The sequence below is a fragment of the Aethalodelphis obliquidens genome, unplaced genomic scaffold, assembly GCF_003676395.1.
Source record: "Aethalodelphis obliquidens isolate GAN/ISIS:26980383/991018 unplaced genomic scaffold, ASM367639v1 scaffold72, whole genome shotgun sequence".
NCBI classification, from domain to species: domain Eukaryota; kingdom Metazoa; phylum Chordata; class Mammalia; order Artiodactyla; family Delphinidae; genus Aethalodelphis; species Aethalodelphis obliquidens.
Window position 1 is genome coordinate 12986382 of NW_020838016.1, and position 18962 is coordinate 13005343.

General features: G+C 38.0%; 1 protein-coding gene across 2 annotated transcripts in view; it reads right to left on the reverse strand.

Annotated features, from left to right (window-relative positions):
- PLSCR4 (phospholipid scramblase 4) overlaps positions 1-18383 on the reverse strand; it is a 30070-nt gene extending 11687 nt beyond the window's left edge. Inside the window, exons 1-3 of one of the 2 annotated variants that reach the window (XM_027091614.1) lie at positions 18330-18383; positions 6574-6600; positions 5290-5394 (exon numbers count right to left, since the gene is read on the reverse strand). In XM_027091614.1, the coding sequence (XP_026947415.1) occupies positions 5290-5394; positions 6574-6580 (112 nt within the window). In that variant the 5' untranslated portion in view covers positions 6581-6600; positions 18330-18383. Of the gene's footprint in view, positions 1-5289; positions 5395-6573; positions 6601-17874; positions 17972-18329 lie in introns of those variants that run through there. The other variant, XM_027091615.1, reaches the window with a different exon arrangement.
- Between the last annotated feature and the right edge of the window lie 579 nt (positions 18384-18962).

Here is an 18962-nt window from a genome sequence, read left to right on the forward strand (position 1 = left end):
ACTCTTAAATAAACAAAGGGGTAAAAAGAAATCATGAGAGAAATGAGAAAATACTTTGAGATGAATGAAACAAAAGCACAATATACCAAAGCTTATGGGATGCAGCTAAAACAATGCTTAGAGGGAAACTGACAGCTGTAAACACCTACACTAAAAAAGAAATATCTCAAGTCAGTAACCCAACTTTCCACCTTAGAAATAAATCAAACCCAAAGCAAGCAGGAGGAAATAATAAACACTGAAGTAGAAGTGAGTGAATGAAACAGGAAAAACAATAGACAAAAATCAGCAAAACTGGGCTTCCCTGGTGGCGCAGTGGTTGAGAATCTGCATGCCAATTCAGGGGACACGGGTTCAAGCCCTGGTCTGGGAGGATCCCACATGCCTCGGAGCAACTGGGCCCGTGAGCCACAACTACTGAGCCTGTGCGTCTGGAGCCTGTGCTCCGCAACAAGAGAGGCCACGATAGTGAGAGGCCTGCGCACTGCAATGAAGAGTGGCCCCCGCTTGCCACAACTAGAGAAAGCCCTCGCACAGACACGAAGACCCAACACAGCCAAAAATAAATAAATTAATTAATTTTTTAAAAATCAGCAAAACCAAAAGTAGGTTCTTTTAAAAGATCAACAAAATTGAGAAACCTTAAGCCAGACTAACCAAGAAAAAAAAATAGACTTAAATTATTAAACACAGGAGTGAAAATGGGGACATTACTAAACTTACAGAAATTAAAATGCATCATATGGAAATATTATGAACGGTTGCATGCAAAAGCAGGGTCCTGTGCATGATATCTGCACACAGCACCACCAAGGGGGTGGGAAGACCACCCAGGCTACGCTTCCTGCCCAACCCACTGACCCGTCCCTACCCTCACCCCATTTAAGGAACCAGCTCAGCCCCTGCCTCGGGGAGTGAGCAAGGCCACCTGCTTCTTGTTCTCGCTCCCTCTGCTGTAGCAGGAATCCCAGTAAAGCCCTGCTTCAACTTCTCATCTGGCCTCTTAACAATTTCTGTTGATTAAATTGTCCAAGGACCTGGGTCTGTAACATATTCACTGGTAGACGCATAGTATGTGAAGTGATTAGAGGGGAGGGGCAACTAACCTAGGCAGAAGAGATACCCTGTGATGTAAGTGCTGACACATTAGACCCAGCCAGCACCTTTACGATGAGCAAAGGTTTTAGATACAGCAGGTACAAAATGAGCAGCTGCACAGAGGAAGCTCAGTACCACAGGAGTAAAGGCCATGCATATATAGAGATTTAGCAAACAAAACAGAAAGGAAGGTGGGGAGGAAGTGACGATTATGAAAGACCTATGCTCTGTGCAAAGAACCTGAACTTTATGCTAGTAAAATGTAAAATGGAGTGACCAGTTTTACATTTAGAACCTTTATGAATGAGAAGGTTAAATTAGGAAGGAGGTGCCTGCAGGAGTCTAGATGTGAGGTAAGGAAGTTTAATTGTGATGAAAAGAGTAGAAAGTGGAGAAATAATAATCGACGTTTAAGAGACATATTGTCTTGGCAATAGACTGGATGTGAGGAAACATTCTCAAGTTTCTGACGTGGGTCCCTGCAGGCCTCCAGTGTAGAGAAAGAACAGAGGGCACGTGTTCCGGAGTGAGATGCCCAAGATGCACTGAGGAATCACTGAGTTTGAGATCCTGGGTCACCCAAGGCAAGTGGTCTACAGGCAGGTGGAAATGCAAGTTTACAGCAGAGAAGACTGATGTGGGTAGGGGCTAAGGGATTCGTAAGTGGTTAAAGGCAAATGAAACCATATGGGGTATTCCCAGTATAACTTAGGAGAGTGTAAAAGGACAGGTGAATGGAAGAGGTGAGAGAGAGGACAGGGCAGGGAAGGGCTGGACAGGGGAGTGGCCCAAGGACCTCTGGGGAAGACCCATTTTTAAGGGTAGAGAACACAGACCTCTTGACAGAGACCAGGAGTCAGGAGAGACTAACAGAAAAATAATGGTAACTAAAAACAATGTCAAATTAGAGCTAAGTGAGAAAAAAAGTGCTAATGTCTTTAGAAAAAATGGAGGAAATTTCACGTTTCAGTTTGTTGTGAAGAATAGACTTTAATTCCTTTAAGAGCTGTGTTTAAGAGTACCCAAATTGGATTGGAAATCGGATATCCCGCTCATCATTTTTTTAGAACTATTATTAAAAAGCATACAATGCACCTAAAAAGTCACACAAACTATCTCAAAAATACTAATTGTTATATCACTTCAATGAGTTGATGATTAATTCTTCTGGTATTAACCATGTGATTTTAAGATAAAAGTACGTCACGGAACAAAATTTGAGGATCAATAAATTAGAAAGGAAATTACAATTTAGATTATGGTGCTATTCAGTTTAGAGACTATACTTCTAAAAAAAATTGTATACAAATGTACGTAATCAAATGATTTTTTGTTATAAGTATGTATTATTCAGAGATGTTAAGAGAAGTGAAGAAAAAAACATAATCTAATTACATGTGGGAAATGTTTTATACTCTCTTTTAAGCTTTAAAATTGCCGTTAAGTGTTCTGATTGTTCTGCAGGAAAACACAACAAAACACGTTTAACTTTGTGTAACTATAGTATCCCACACTTATTTAAATAACGAACTCTGTTATGGAGCATTTTCCTACCAATGCTAGTGTGAGAAATACTGCTTTATGGGATTTGTGTTTTCTTAGTTATTTTGAATATTATTATCCTTTTTTATTTCAAAAAAGTATGTCATTTTCCTCTTTAAATAGACTACATATAACAAAGGCTTCTTTATTAACTATGTTTTTAAACATATTTGGCCCAAAATTATTTTCAATGGTAACAAATATCCAGTAATGTAATGCAAATGGAATTATATAATTGAATTTAAAGAAATTCTTTAAAGCTAAAATTTCAAGTATAGTATTTCAAGTTCCTTAATGTGAATCAAGGGCACACAATTTGCATCAGTATAAATAAGTATATAGTTCAGCCACTAGATGGTGATCACAGTGAATTTTTGTTGCTGATTTTCATTAACTGAAAATTCATTACTTGTGCTATTTTTTTGATACAGAAAGGAAGAGACAGACACTTTCCCAGATGAGCAAAACATGATTTACAACCAATGTTTACTTCTTAGAAACGGTGGAGTTTCTGTTCTACTGGAACCTAAGTTCTTGGATATAGAGTGACTGGTGAATCTAAGACAGATTATGTAGATAATGTTGATAGCCACTGAAGTAAAACATAGAGAAACGTATATATAGTGATATTACAATGTAGGGTTGTCAAAAACTTGGATTTAGCAGGGGTTAAGCCATAATGAGGGGTTATACTGGATCAGATTCACACAACATGCATACACATGAGGGAAAGGGGAAAAGGAAGCCCTGTTTTCAGAAAACACTGCCGGGGCAAAGGCTACCTGAGCTCCATGAATCATATGTCTGGAGCCAAGACAACATCCTTGCCATCAACCTGTGGATACTGGGGTTTCTTCTGCTCTTTCACAGCCTAACTCACTGGTTTCTGCCTCTAAACAAACACTTAAATATATATTTAAAGAAATATCACTATACTTTATCATTTTCTAAATCACTAAAATGTATTTGAATATAATCCTGATTAAAACTATTTCCTTAGTCAAAAGTAAGAGTTGGTTTTTTTTTTTAGATGTTTTAGGGCTTTAATGTCCTTCACACGGTCAACATAAAACACTGACAATGGATGAACAATAGGGGAGAAGACTGTTCAGCGAAGATCTTCCTGAACTCACGGCATCACTGGTCAAACACCATAAAGAGAACAGTCACATGAACAGTAAGGGAGTTTAACAGAGATTTTTAGTTTAACAGCATAACTGAAAAACAAAGAACCAACCAAGTAAACAAGCAACCAACCAACCAACCAACCGTTCTTCTACCCACTGAAAGGAAAGTAAAAGTGAATCAGGGAGCTTCCAAATCTTGTGAAGCAGCTTAAAAAGGGAGAGGGGAGGGGGAAGGGGAGGCCCACAACAGTTGAGAACGTATCACTCTAATGCACAAGGTCAAGGATCCTAACATTCTCAAAGTCTCAACATATACCAGCAAGAACCATATTATTAGAAATATAAAGGCACAGAGATATAAATGCATAGAGATATAAACTATTTGGTATTAAAAACAGACCTTGCTATATAAACGTATAGTACGTCACTTTTATCTCTTTATGAGAATAACAGTATAAAGAAATATCTCCAGTTTGCCTTTTAGTCTGGAACATCACAACACGGTCGGTGGTGACCTGAATTAACAGCTGCAGAATCCAGAAGACCCCACTGCTGTCATCTTGCAAAGGATCAAAATTCAGCACCTAGAGGGCTCCACCCACCCTCCATGCTGTGTGTCTCTAAAAATAATGACGTGCAATTTGCATACAATTAAACCCATAGGCATCTTTGAATATGAGATCTAGGGAGGAAAAGTAGCAGCAAAGACAACAGTAGCTAGAATTTGGTAGAAAAGCAAGAGAAGATTTTTTAAAAGCTTCCACTTCAAGTCAGGATTAAGGTTAAGTTTCAACAGCTAGGCTTAGCTGTGGATGTTTTGCTGTTCTCTGGAAAAAAAAGAAAATCTATCATAAGGATGTTCATTCGAGAAAAATACTGTTTGTTTAGTTTTTTTAGCCATGACCAAGTGAAAGAGTAAGAGTATTTTTAATTTTAAAGAATTTACATATTGCCCAAATACTTAGGAGTATCTATTTTCCTGAGTCCCTGATTACAGTATGAGTTGTGTATTCAGACTTATAAAAATATTTGCTGAACTACAAGCTCCTGAATCAGAACTCAAAGCCATTCACTTCCATTTTTCTGCACTTCTCCTGCCATTTGTCCCAACCAGACCTTCATGACCCTGAGCTTTTGGACATATTGTTCTTTCTGCAAGTATGGCCCTTTCCCCCTTTCCTTCGATTGATAAATTCCTCACGTGCCAGTAAAACTTGATTTCCTCAGTTAGTGCTTCCCTCAAATCCCCAGTAGAGGCAGTTACTGCCCTCTGTGCTCTTCACGGGACAACGTTCTCTTCACATTCAAGCAAAGAGAATGCCATGAATGTTTGCACAACTTCCTTCCTAAGACAGGAATATAATTCTAATTAACATCTAGTAAACGACTCGGCCCGCTGTAGGCATCCAGTATTTATTTACTGAATCATTCCATTAATTAATTAGTTAATTTTAAAAGCAATCTTAACTATGAGCATGGTTTTCTGGAGAGGGGCAAGATTCTTTCTGAATATTTAACCTACCTGGTACAAAATGGGAATTGTACTCAGGAGGGGCACCAGGCCTTGGATCAGGTGATTTTATTTGATTCTCCATTTCATCTGCAAGTTGTTCAGGGCCTGTGGGGACTATATTTTGGGGGAGAGAAAGGGGACCTGATTTACAATGGGAATGATAATATGATTACAGAAGATACTCATTTTTTAAATTTTGGTATGCATCAATGAATATAACCAACATGACATACACTCATTTTTTATAAAAAAGCAATTCATTATGTATATTAGACATCAACCTATTAATATATTTGATGAATTTTTAGCCTGAATATGGACTTAAAAATAAAACTAAGCAATTATATTGTTAGGATCAAAGCAACAAGCTTTCATGCTAGTGTTCAGCTGACCTGATGCTCATTCCTATCTACATAAACTCCTTGCACAGTAGCAAAACTTCTTTCTCCTATTATATAATAGGGAGAGTACAGTCATTTATAGAGTGCATCTGATTTAGTCCCGAATCCTTTTTGGAAAATGGCTGTGTTTAAATAAATTCAAAGCACAACACAATAAATACTTAATAAATTTAATATATAACATGATGAATACTTAATAAATTTAAAACATAACACAATGAATACTTAATACTTTAAATAGCAGTAATGCTACACACAACTCAGCTGGAGGTGGTTCAGTCTTCATCTCCAGTGAGTCACATTTTTACCATATTCCGCCTAAAAGCAACCTAGATCATTGTAATTGCTGCAAGGGAGGTACTGAAGTCACTTGTCTTGTCCTCTTGTTGAAATTAGAGAAATTACTCTCTAGAAGGTAGTCCTGAATCTCTTAACTGGTTGACTTTTATCTCATAAGAAACACAAATCCCACAGATGTGGTGTTTCTCTCCTTGTATCATCTCCTACATTGCTTGAAAAAGCAGCGCTACTTTTGAGTCTTCTTCTGTAAGGGCAAGCTGCCATCACAGGCTTTTTATTACTATTACCTCTCTTTGCAGCTTTACTCTCCTACCTGTATTTTTCCTTTACCTAACTTTCCCCCACATACTTTAGAGATTTTTGCAGTACCTATATGCCAGTATAAAACCCTTTTAATCCTTTTCTGTCAAAGATAAAGAGGAATGTTCATATATATAAATGAACAAATGAATGTATATATATATATATATATATTCTTCAAATATTAAACAAGTGACTTAAAAGTGAAATAAACTCCAATTTTTTAAGGAAAGGAATCACACAGTTCACATTTGAAAATAAAGCATATTAAAATTTATTCACAAAAACTTACCTGACATTTGAAGAATTCTAATTAATCCTGAAAAAAAACACATTTTATACCTTTAAAAATATATTTATATAGTTAGTATTATTATTTAGTGATACATGTAACAAGTTCTGTGATTCTTTTAGTCCCCAGTTACCTTTCTTTCATTCCTTCATTAATTCAACAAATATTTCCTGAGCATCTATTATGTACCAGGGACTATAATAGGTGTTGAAAATACAGCAGTAAACCAGATGGACACTCTGCTGGAGATTATATGCTAGTGGAGTGAAACATATCAAGAGATACTTAAGATTAAATTTAGATAGTACAGTTATGAAGAAAACAAAGTTAAAGATTAAGAAAAACATGGATGAGGCGCTCGAGGAGGGTCAGGGAAAAGCTCTCTCAGGAGGTGAGCTTTCAGCTATCTGAACTATGACAGAAAGCATTATACTAAAAATGTAGGAAGAGAGTTCCCAAAAGACAAGAAAGTAAGTGCAAACGCCTTGAGATGGCAATGAGCTTGGGCAATGACCAAGGGAGAGAAAGAGGTCAGGTGTGACTGGAACACAGGGAAAGAAGAGAACCGAGGTCAGAGATGGAGACAGAGGTCTGATCATACCTGAAACTCATGGCAAAATGTTTGGAATCTGTTGTAATTGCAGTTGGGGGTCTTTGGAAGACTTTAATCAGTGGAGTGACCAGATCTGATTTAAACTTTATCTTGAGGGGCAGGAGTAGAAGCAGTGGGGGAGGGATGGCAGCAGTAATCCAGGTGGGAGCTGATGCTGGCTTAGACTGGGGAGGTGACATGAGAGAGGGTCAGATGCCGTCAGATGCATAACAAGATTTGGAAGCAGAATCCACAAGAGTTGCTGATGGACTAAGTAAAGAGAGGAGTCGAGGATGAGTCTCATTTTTTAAGCCAGGGTACCCGAGCTGATGGTGATGCCATTAGCTGAACTAGAGAGGAAGATGGTGGGAAAATGTTGGGACTGGGGAGGGCAGGAATCAAAAGTTTAAATCGGGACATGTTATGTTTAAAGAAGAGTCCAAGAGAAGACATGTTAAACATTTAAATAAAAAACATGTATATGTGAACATTATGAGAATAACTCAGAGAAGTAATCTAGAAGTTGGGATGATATTTGAAACAAGGGGTGGAGGTTGGGGAGAGAGTTCATTGATTTCATTAATTCAATCAAGGGGAAAAGATTATTACAGAAAGGAATTTCAGTATTTCAGGTTTCTGAGTTCTGGGTGATGACAAATAACAAGGAGAAAACATCAGCAAAAGCTATAATACACTGAATGCTTATCAAATGTCAGGAAAAGGCAGAGCACTTTTCATATATTATCTCCAATTTGCACAGCAAAGAAACCATAAACAAAATGAAAAGACGACCCACAGAATGGGAGAAAATATTTGCAAATGATACGACCAATAAGGGATTAACCTCCAAAATGTACAAACAGCTCATGCAGCTCAATATCAAAAAAACAAACCATTCAGTCAAAAAATGGGCAAAAGATCTAAATAGACATTTATCCAAAGAAGACATGCAGATGGCCAAGGGGCACATGAAAAGATGCTTAACATCACTAATTATTAGAGAAATGCAAATCAAAACAATGAGGTATCACCTCACAGCAGTCAGAATGGCCATCATCAAAATGTCTACAAACAACAAATGCTGGAGAGGGTGTGGAGAAAAGGGAACCCTCCTACACTGTTGGTGGGAATGTAAATTGGTGTAGCCACTATGGAGAACAGAATGGAGGTTCCTTAAAAAACTAAAAACAGAGCTACCATATGACTACCATATGATCCAGCAATCTCACTCCTGGGCATATATCTGGAGAAAAACATGGTTCGAAAGGATACATGCACCTCAATGTTCACTGCAGCACTGTTTACAATAGCCAAGACATGGAAGCAATCTAAATGTCCATTGACAGATGAATGGATAAAGAAGATGTGGTACATATATACAATGGAATATTATTCAACTATTAAAAAAATGAAATAATGTCATTTGCAGCAACATGGATGGACCTGGAGATTATCATACTAAGTGAAGTAGGTCAGACAGAGAAAGACAAATATGATAACGCTTATATGTGGAATCTGAAAAAAAATGATACAAATGAACTTATTTACAAAACAGAAACAGACTCACAGACATAGAGAACGAACTTATGGCTACCAGCGGGGGAAGGGTGGGGGAAGAGATAGATTGCAAGTTTGGGACTGACATGTACACACTGCTATATTTAAAATAGATAACCAACAAGGGCCTACTGTATAGCACAGGGACCTCTGCTTAATACTCTGTAATAACCTAAATGAGAAAAGAATTTGAAAAAGAATAGACACATGTATATGTATAACTGAATCACTCTGCTGTACACCTGAAACTAACACAACATTGTTAATCAACTATACTCCAATATAAAATAAAAATTAAAACCAAACCAAAAAAAAAAAAAACAAGGACTTCCCTGGTAGTGCAGTGCTTAAGAATCCACCTGCCAATGCAGGGGACACGGGTTCGAGCCCTGGTCCGGGAAGATCCCACATGCCGTGGGGCAACTGGGCATGAGTGCCACAACTACTAAGCCTGTGCTCTGGAGCCCACGAGCCACAACTGCTGAGCCTGTGCGCCTAGAGCCTGTGCTCCACAACAAGAGAAGCCACCGCAATGAGAAGCCCATGCACCGCAACGAAGAGTAGCCCCCACTCGCTACAACTAGAGAAAGCCCGTGCACTGCAACAAAAACCCAACACAGCCAAAAATAAATAAATAAATAAATAAACTGGGAAAAAAGTAAATAAACAAAACAATGTAATAGTGAAAAAAACAAATGAAAACATCTAATACGTAAATGGCCAATGCTGCTAAACTCAAGTACTTCTAAGTTCCCAGTCCATGTTCTTTCCAATGAGTTGTCCTGCTTATCAGAGTACAGAATGTGGTCATTTGTGTTGCTCCAGTAGGGTAGAAATCACCGATACAGGGTAGGTATGCCAAAGAAGCATTAGAACACTATATGAGTGAGTAGTCAATACAGACTGAGTTGACCCAGCAAATGTTACCATGGCATAAGCCAGTATGTAGATTCTAGCCTCCTGCCAAGCCTGCGTCAGTCTTGGACCATTTCCTCTCCCTCTCTGGAGCTGGAGTTAGTTGTACAACGTCCTACGTGTCTTAAAAGTAAAAACAGCTCCCTGGAGCACATCACAAATCCGGACCCAACTGCAGGCCAACCAAGAGTTTCAGGAACTGGTCCTATTCCTTTAATGATGGTAATATCTGGTGTTTAGGAAAATGCCCCTACCTTTCTAGAACCTTAAATTCTGGACATTCCTAGGAATGTACTCTCAAGTGACTGCATGTGTACACACAGGTTATATACGAGAATATTCTTGACACACTGTTCATACTAAAAGAAACTAAAAACATTTCCAGTGCCCATCAGTGGTACACTGGATAAATATATTCTGGTATATTTATATGATATAATAGTATACTGTAGTGAAAACAAAGTACAGCCATACCCATCAACAGAGATGAATCTCGAAATTACAACACTGTACAAAAAAAAAAGCAGTCATAGGAGAACACATATGAGTCCATTTAAGAATGTTCAAAAGCAGGAAATGAGACAAAACGCTTTTTTTCTGATACATGTATGGGGGAAACTTTAAAGAATAAAATTAGGTAATTAATAACACAAAATTTAGGAAAATGGTTACCTGTGGAAAAGAAGTGATGTGGGTAAACTGTTTAGCTCTGGCCCCCAAGGGGCTTGAAGTTCCTGCTAATGTTCTAGTTCTAATAGGGTGGTGAAACAGGGGTGATGGGTTGTTACTAGTTTTTAAAGAGTACATATACGTTTATATCTGCATATTTATATGTATGACATTGTTTCACAATAAAAAAGAACCATCTGACAGTTATATGTTTAGTGTAACTTTCTAACTAAACATCTATTGTTCCTTTCTACATCAAGCCTGGGGATTGCAAACTGTCAAATAACTGTGATGGAAAGTAATTAGAACAGATTATTGAGTGCCTTAGTAAAAACGGGCCAAATTATCAATCTATCTATCCATCTATTCATCCATTCATCCATATATCCATCCAACTATCTAGAGTGGCAAATGGTACAGCATAGTGCAAAAGTGGCATATGTTAACAATTGCTGAAGCTAAGTGAAGACAGATTTGAATATTTTTATTACAAAAACAAAAAACTTGAAGGAAAACAAGTACATAATTCTGGACCCCAAAAGCGAAATAATACCTCTGGGGTCCAGGCCTGGAAATCTGTACTTTTAACACAGTCCCAGGTGATCCTTTTGATCAGGCATGTTTGGACTGATATAGTGTAAAGAAAAATAACAGCTCTCAACCATGCCAGGCAGAAATTAGCATTCAAATGTGATTCCAGTGATTGAAAAACACCTTGAAAAAATAAACCAATTTTGAAAAAATTTTAAATCTATAAAAATGTTTTTTAAAGTAACTAATATCAATGAATTTAAAGTAAAATACACCTACACATTGCCTAACAAGCTGCAGGTGCTCTTGGAATTTGTTTAGTCCTCCCTCCTTTGAGCCACTGGTTTCTTTTTTTTCCACCACTCTAAATGCTCTCCCCATTCTTAAAAATTTTACAATATAGTTTTGTTTTTTTTTAACATCTTTATTGGGGTATAATTGCTTTACAATGGTGTGTTAGTTTCTGCTTTATAACAAAGTGAATCAGCTATATGTATACGTATATCCCCATATCCCCACCCTCTTGAGCTTCCCTCCCACCCCTCTAGGTGGTCACAAAGCATGGAGCTGATCTCCCCGTGCTATGCGGCTGCTTCCCACTAGCTATCTATTTTACATTTGGTAGTGTATATATGTCAGTGCTACTCTCTCACTTTGTCCCAGCTTCCCCTCCCCTGCTGTGTCCTCAGGTCAGTTCTCTACATCTGCGTCTTTATTCCTGCCCTGCCACTACGTCCATCAGTACCATTTTTATAGATTCCATATATATGCGTTAGCATACGGTATTTTTCTCTTTCTGACTTATAAAAGAACCTTATCTTAATAAACTTCCTTTAAAGTTCCAATATGTTGTAAGATTTTTGTTTTAAGTGATACATTCTCATTCTCATAGGAGTACAGAATGAAACAGTAGTAACTGTAAACTACATAAATATCTAGCACATAAATATCTAACACATATAAGAAAACACATTATAGTGAAACGTTATAAAAATCATATTCATTTAAAAATATGGTCACAATAATTTCGTAAAAATAATTAAGATGCTTACAATAATCTGCATAATTATAATATGGAAAGTTTTGTTTTTAAAAGTATTTAAAATCTAGAGAATATGCTAAAGAATAAATAATATTTCCTTTTCAAATTTTCTATAAGAAATGTATAATAGGGCTTCCCTGGTGGCGCAGTGGTTGAGAGTCCGCCTGCCGATGCAGGGGACACAGATTCGTGCCCCGGTCCGGGAAGATCCCACATGCCGCGGAGCGGCTGGGCCTGTGAGCCATGGCCGCTGAGCCTGCGCGACTCGAGCCTATGCTTCGCAACGGGAGAGGCCACAACAGTGAGAGGCCCGCGTACCGAAAAAAAAAAAAGAAATGTATAATAGATTTTATAATCTGAAATGAAAAAAATAATAGAAATAGAACTGACAATCTAGACTCTTACAGTGAATTTAACTAAAAAGACCTGAGGTCTATAAAAGATGAAAACTTTACACACCCTTCCAAACACAATTCTCTTTACAGACTTGAAGCCAAAATCTTGGCTCCTGTGGTGTATTGTGTTAGTTTTATGGGTTTCCTAGTCACCAGGGAACTAGATAGTTGAGTGGACTCAGTATGAATGGATTAAAGTCCGATGATTGTGAAGGATTCTGTCATTCCTGTTCCACACCTTGGCAACTTAATAGGTTGCTGTTACATGGGCTGGAATTAAGAAACTATCCTACTCAAAAAGCAATTACAGAGGCCTGCACTAACAAGATAAATTTAGGTCTGTTACTTTGGAATAAAACATGCAGTAGAAGTAACCCAGAGACACATAGAATCTTTCATTAGAACAATACATGGAATATACATTTAATTATATATTTGCATGAAATTAATCCTACAAGAAACTTGACAGAAATGGTGACTAATTTTCACTATGAACAAATAAAAATGTTGGAAAATCTAATCAATTTATGAAAAATCTAATCAATTTATGTTCTGTTTTTATAATTTATACAAATATTTTTCTTATTTTAGTCACACTATGGTTCCTTCCAAACAAAAGGTCTATGGTAGGACATTTCCTTTTTTTAGCAGGAGGTTGGTTATTCAGCTTTATTTAAAAACAAAAGAATTAGATTAAATGGGAGCAAACTGATAGTCACAGTTGATAGATAACTTTTTTTTTTTTTTGCGGTACGCAGGCCTCTCACTGTTTTGGCCTCTCCCGCTGCGGAGCACAGGCTCCGGACGCGCAGGGTCAGCGGCCATGGCTCACGGGCCCAGTCGCTCCGCGGCACGTGGGATCCTCCCGGACCAGGGCACGAACCCATATCCGCTGCATCGGCAGGCAGACTCTCAACCACTGCGCCACCTGGGAAGCCCGATAGATAACTTTTATTAAACGTATTAGCTTAATTTTTTAAAAGAGAATATGAGGTCTCTCCATTTTAGCTTTCAGAGGAGGCATGTTTTTGTTACCTGGAGTACAAAAAATTCCAGAAGAATAATATAATCATGATGTTTATATAATACATTTTAGGAAACATTACCATGACAATCATGATATCTAAAAGATTGCCAGATAATGCCTTATTGTGTCATTTTCTGGCTAGTCTTCTAGTATTAAAAACTGTAACAAAACAGGATGTCAGGTGACCTACAATTAAATCATTTTGATAAGTAACCTTACATTTTAAAATGTGTTATCTGCAAAAGTACATATATTTATATCACAAAAAGGATCCTTCCTACCTAGAGCCCCATTTCCTTTCTCAAAAGGCAGCCACAGATACTAGATTTTTTGTGTCTTTCAAGAGGTTTTCTAAGCAAACACAAACTAATATATATGCCTTTTAATACAAACGGCAGTTTCCTATATACTGTTTTGTATCTTGTTTTTTCATTTATTAAAATTCTTTGATGTTGATTACATTTCAGTTCATATAACCTTATTATTTTTAAAGGCTGCACCACAGTTCAACCGGCTGCTTGATGAAAATTTAAATTGTTCCCAAATGTATGCCATTACAAACAATGCTGAAATAAATTTATATATTTTATGCACCAGTGTATTGAATCCCTGGAAGCAGAACCGATGGATAAAAGTTTTGAACATTTTTATTTTGACATATATTGTCAAACTCTTCACCAAGAATCTGAATCAACTCACATACCAGACAAAAATGTGTTACATTTCTAACACTATGTTTTATCAAAATTTTGTCATTGTTAATCTGAAAGGTGAAAACATTCCAGTTTTATTTTCCATATCTTGAGCATTTTTTACTCTTTGCTTAAAAGTCATTTTCAGCTCCATTTCTGTGAACTGCCTGTTTGTCATGTGCCCATTTTTCTGTTTGCTAGGTTTTGTAAAAAGTTTCTTTTCAAGCTGCTCAACATCACTAATTATTAGAGAAATGCAAATCAAAACTACAATGAGGTATCACCTCACACCAGTTAGAAGGTATCACCTCACACCAGTAGATTTTCATCAGAAAATCTACAAGCAACAAATGCTGGAGAGGGTGTGAAGAAAAGGGAACCCTCTTGCACTGCTGGTGGGAATGTAAATTGATACAGCCACTATGGAGAACAGTATGGAGGTTCCTTAAAAAACTAAAAATAGAATTACCATACGATCCAGCAATCCCACTACTGGGCATATACCCAGAGAAAACCATAATTCAAAAAGACACATGCACCCCAATGTTCATTGCAGCACTATTTACAATAGCCAGGTCATAGAAGCAACCTAAATGCCCATCGACAGACGAATGGATAAAAAAGATGTGGTACAGATATACAATGGAATATTACTCAGCCATAAAAAGGAACAAAACTGGGTCATTTGTAGAGATGTGGCTGGATCTACAGACTGTCATACAGAGTGAAGTCAGTCAGAAAGAGAAAAACAAAATCATATATTAACCCATATATGTGGAACCTAGAAAAATGGTACAGATGAACCAGTTTGCAGGGCAGAAATTGAGACACAGATGTAGGGAACAAACATATGGACACCAAGGGGGGAAAGCGGCAGGGGGATGGGGATGGTGGTGTGATGAATTGGGCGATTGGGATTGACATATATACACTAATATGTATAAAATGGATAACTAATAAGAACCTGCTGTATAAAAAGAAAATTTCATTTTATGTTAAGAATTTTTTCTCAAATTTGTCATGAATGTTTACATTTTTGCCACGCATTCTTTTTGATTTTTTTTGTAGTCTAATTTTTGCCTGTTTTACTGATTTTGAAAATGTGATAATACTCAGTAGTGTTGATAATGTGATGAGAGAAATATACTCTTACAAACTTTTTGAAGTACAGCATCTCTCTCATCCTGAAGAATGAGTACTATAAAAGTGATTTTAGGACAATGTTACTGAAATATATAAAGAGTATAAAAACTACTGTATTTTCTGTTTATAAAAATGTTAACAGGCTGTGAAATCCCTCAAGCAAAACTTCAATTATGTGCTTATAGGAAACATCATAGCAATCAATACTGAGGAAGTAGATAAAGGAAGGGATTTTCAAAGAAAGAAGCTGAAAGAGAACATTCAAAGAGAAAGTAAATGAAGTGAACAATATGAAAAGCTCTGTGAAAGAAAATATATTTCTTCTACACTGAATGATAACTAATATATCCAGAAAGGAATTATATACCTAAATTACTAATTATAATCTCAAGATCTTTACTATTTATTATTTTATTTTTCCTATTATAAAAATATCACTTTTTATTTACAAATATGCATATATTTACAGAAAACATGAATCTACATAATATATGCATACCTCAGAACTATTGCATGTTCAGTTCCAGACCACAATAAAACAAATACACATATATACATATAAATATATGTATATATACACACCATATACATAAACATTTATACATACTGTGGTACAACTTGTTTTTTGTTTCTGTTTGTTTTCAATTTATAATATACTTCGGACATACTTCCACCTTAGAACATTTAGAACTATCAAATGTTTTAAACTATTATTATTCCACTGTAGATGTACAATTAATTATGTAACCAAATTCCAATCAATGGTTACAAAACTATTCCCAAGTTTTCTATTACAAACAATCCTACTGTGACCATCTTTTGTGGTTTTTTTTTTTTTTTTTGTGACCATCTTTGACACAGATTTTTATGTGCACACTTAGGAGCACGATGAATTCCAATAAATGAATGGATATTAAAATTTTTAAGTTATCACCATAAAAAAGTTTTACCAATACATTTCCACTAAGAGTTTGTAAGAGTATATTTCTCTCACCACACTATCAACAATACTGAGCATTATCACATTTTCAAAATCAGTAAAACAGGCAAAAATGGTCTTACTTTAATTGCATTTTTCTGATAATTAATGTGGCTGAGTCTTCATTCCCCTTATCATTTGTGTTTCTCTTACTTTGAATTCACACTTTTTATTCTCAGATTGGATGGTTGATCTTAAAAGTCCTTAATGAGAGTTCTAGGCATATTAGAAAATAAGCTCTTTTTCTGTTAACAATTTCCATTTGTATCTGTTTTGTTTTGTTTTTCTTGCACGCAAATGTTAAGAATCATGTCCCTACATGGGCTTTAGGTTTTTCTATCAACCTCAAAAATGCTTTCCCACATGCTACACTCACAAACATTCATTCAGCTTTTCTTCTTTTTTAGGTTTCATATATTTCAACTTAAATTAGTAAATCATCTAGATTTCATTTGTATGTTAAGAGTGAGGGAAAGTTCAAGTTTTATTATTAGGTTTCCCAAATAAACACCTGATTGTCCATACATGATGGATTAAATGTTATTTATTCTCCATTCCCTATTTTAAATGTATGTTTATCAAATGTCAGCTTTCCTTTTATTCTTAAATGTCTCTTCAGTTTCTTTGATTTGTCTGGTAGTAGATCTATTCCCCCTAGTGGCCTTTTAATCACTACAGCTTTATAAGACCTTTTATTATATTGCAAAATCCCCAGATATATGTATACATATGTACATTTTTCTTTGAATTGAAAACTTCCTGGCAAGTAGTTATTTTTCCCCTTGAGCTAAACAGTTGCTTTAAAAACAAACAAAAAAATTCGGTTAGGATTCTGTTTAATTTATATGTTCTTTTAGAGAAATGATACCTTTGTCTAGAAGAACGTTATGTATTTCATTGTATTTTTATCTATACATTCTCATATATAGTATATTTTCATCTATGTCCCTAGAGCTTTACATCTTTTTTAAAATACGCTTTTCAAGTTATTTCATGCCAAACGGAATGGTTTATTTTGTTCTATTTTCCAGTTTATATATATATATATATATATATATATATATATATATAACATCTATTGATAACTGTAAATTGCAGTTAGATGCAATTAGACACTTCACTAAATTTTTTATTTTTTCTATGAGATTTTCAGTTGTTTTCTGTTGATTCTCAAGGTACACGATTGTATTATGTGTAAAAAGTGATAATGTTGTGTCTTCTTTTCTAATCAGAATGTTAACGTGTCCTCCTGCCTACCTCACTGGGCTATACAACTCAACAACGTCATAGAGTATGATGATAAGCATTCTTGGCTTTTCCAAATTTCCTGGAAGTGATGCTAGTGTTCCAAGATTTACCGTGAGAGCAAGACAGACAGATGGAGGGTATCCTACTCGTAATGCAGTAACACCCAATATAAAATATTAAAGCTTTACCCTTTTACGTAGGTGGGAAATCGACCTTAGTGCATAATATCTTCATCTCTGTACTAGTTTGGGTAGATAACACACTAAATACGCAACAAAGTAAAAACTCAACTAAATCGTAGGTCCTAAGACCAGAAAACAAATGAAAGAAAATTCTAAGTCTTGAAACATAAACGTTTTATTTTATAGAAACAAACCAACTGTACGCCGAAATAAATTACCACCCGCCCCCCAAGTCCGCCTGAATGCTAAAGCGAGAGTTGGGTTCTCTCCTGTAACCCCCGTCGCTCTGCCAGCAAAGCACGTCAAGAAGTAGCTGCAAACCCTTTTACCTGCTAGTCGGGCAGGCCCGGGTCCGCAAAGCTGCGCTGAGCGAGCGCCCGCCAGAGACGCCAGCGGAGCCGCCTCCGGGGCAGGAGACGCGGGAAAGGTGCGCAGCGCGGCCGGGCAGCGCAGCCAGCTCTCCGGGGCGCGCGTCTCCGCGGCCGGAACGCTCTCCCCAACACAGCCTCAGTCCCGGGGCCACGACCGCCGACTTCAGATCCAGGGGGCCCCGACCCCTCACCCAGCGCGGGAGACGGCTCGCTGCCAGCCAGGTCCACGCGTCCACCTGGCAGACATGCGCCGAGCGCCCCGAAACTTCGGAAACCACCTGGGGATGCGGCGCGGGGCGCGGCGGGCCGGGAGGCAGACAGCCCAGGACACGGCGTGCCCCCGCGTCCGCCGGCCTCGGGCCTCTCCTCGAGGCGCCCGCGACCCGGCTCTCCGCCCGCCCGGCCCCACTCACCGCCCGGCCAGCCGTCCACTCGGCACCCGCGACGCCAGGCCTGGGGTCTGAGTTTATCCAGGGAGAAAAGAGAAAGGGGCGGGGCGGGGAAATGGAGAAGGAAGAGGAGGATTTTGCAATGAAAAACCACACAGAGCCCCGCAGCCGACTGGGAGGAGGGTCGGGGGCGTGGTCCCGCGGGCGGGGACCCTCCCCGGGGCGCCGTCTCCCCGCCCCGCCCCGCCCCCGCGCTGGGAGCTCTGCTGCGGCGGGTCCGCTGCCCCTGGAGGCACGGGCCGCTGCTGAAGCCGCCTTTCCAGTAAAAATGCACAGGAGACAGGAAAAGAGGGAAAACTAGTTGTCACCGCTCACATGTGAGGTGAAGAAAAAGATAAAAGCAAGTCGACGGTTGCCTCTAATCCTAAAGGCACTTTCTAGAGCCTGTGAGGCAGGGCTTCGTGGCAGAGATCAAAGAGCCCAGAAAGGAAAAGAAGAAGCCAGCCTTTCGTAAGAGCCCTGTTAATTTGCATCTGTCCCACACCCCAGACCCTTGGCTTGGAGAATTGACCTTGGCGATGCAATGCGGGCTGGAAACACTCAGGCCCGGGGCCCAGGCATTTGTTTTCCTTTCCACTGGATTGGAGGAGGCCAGTT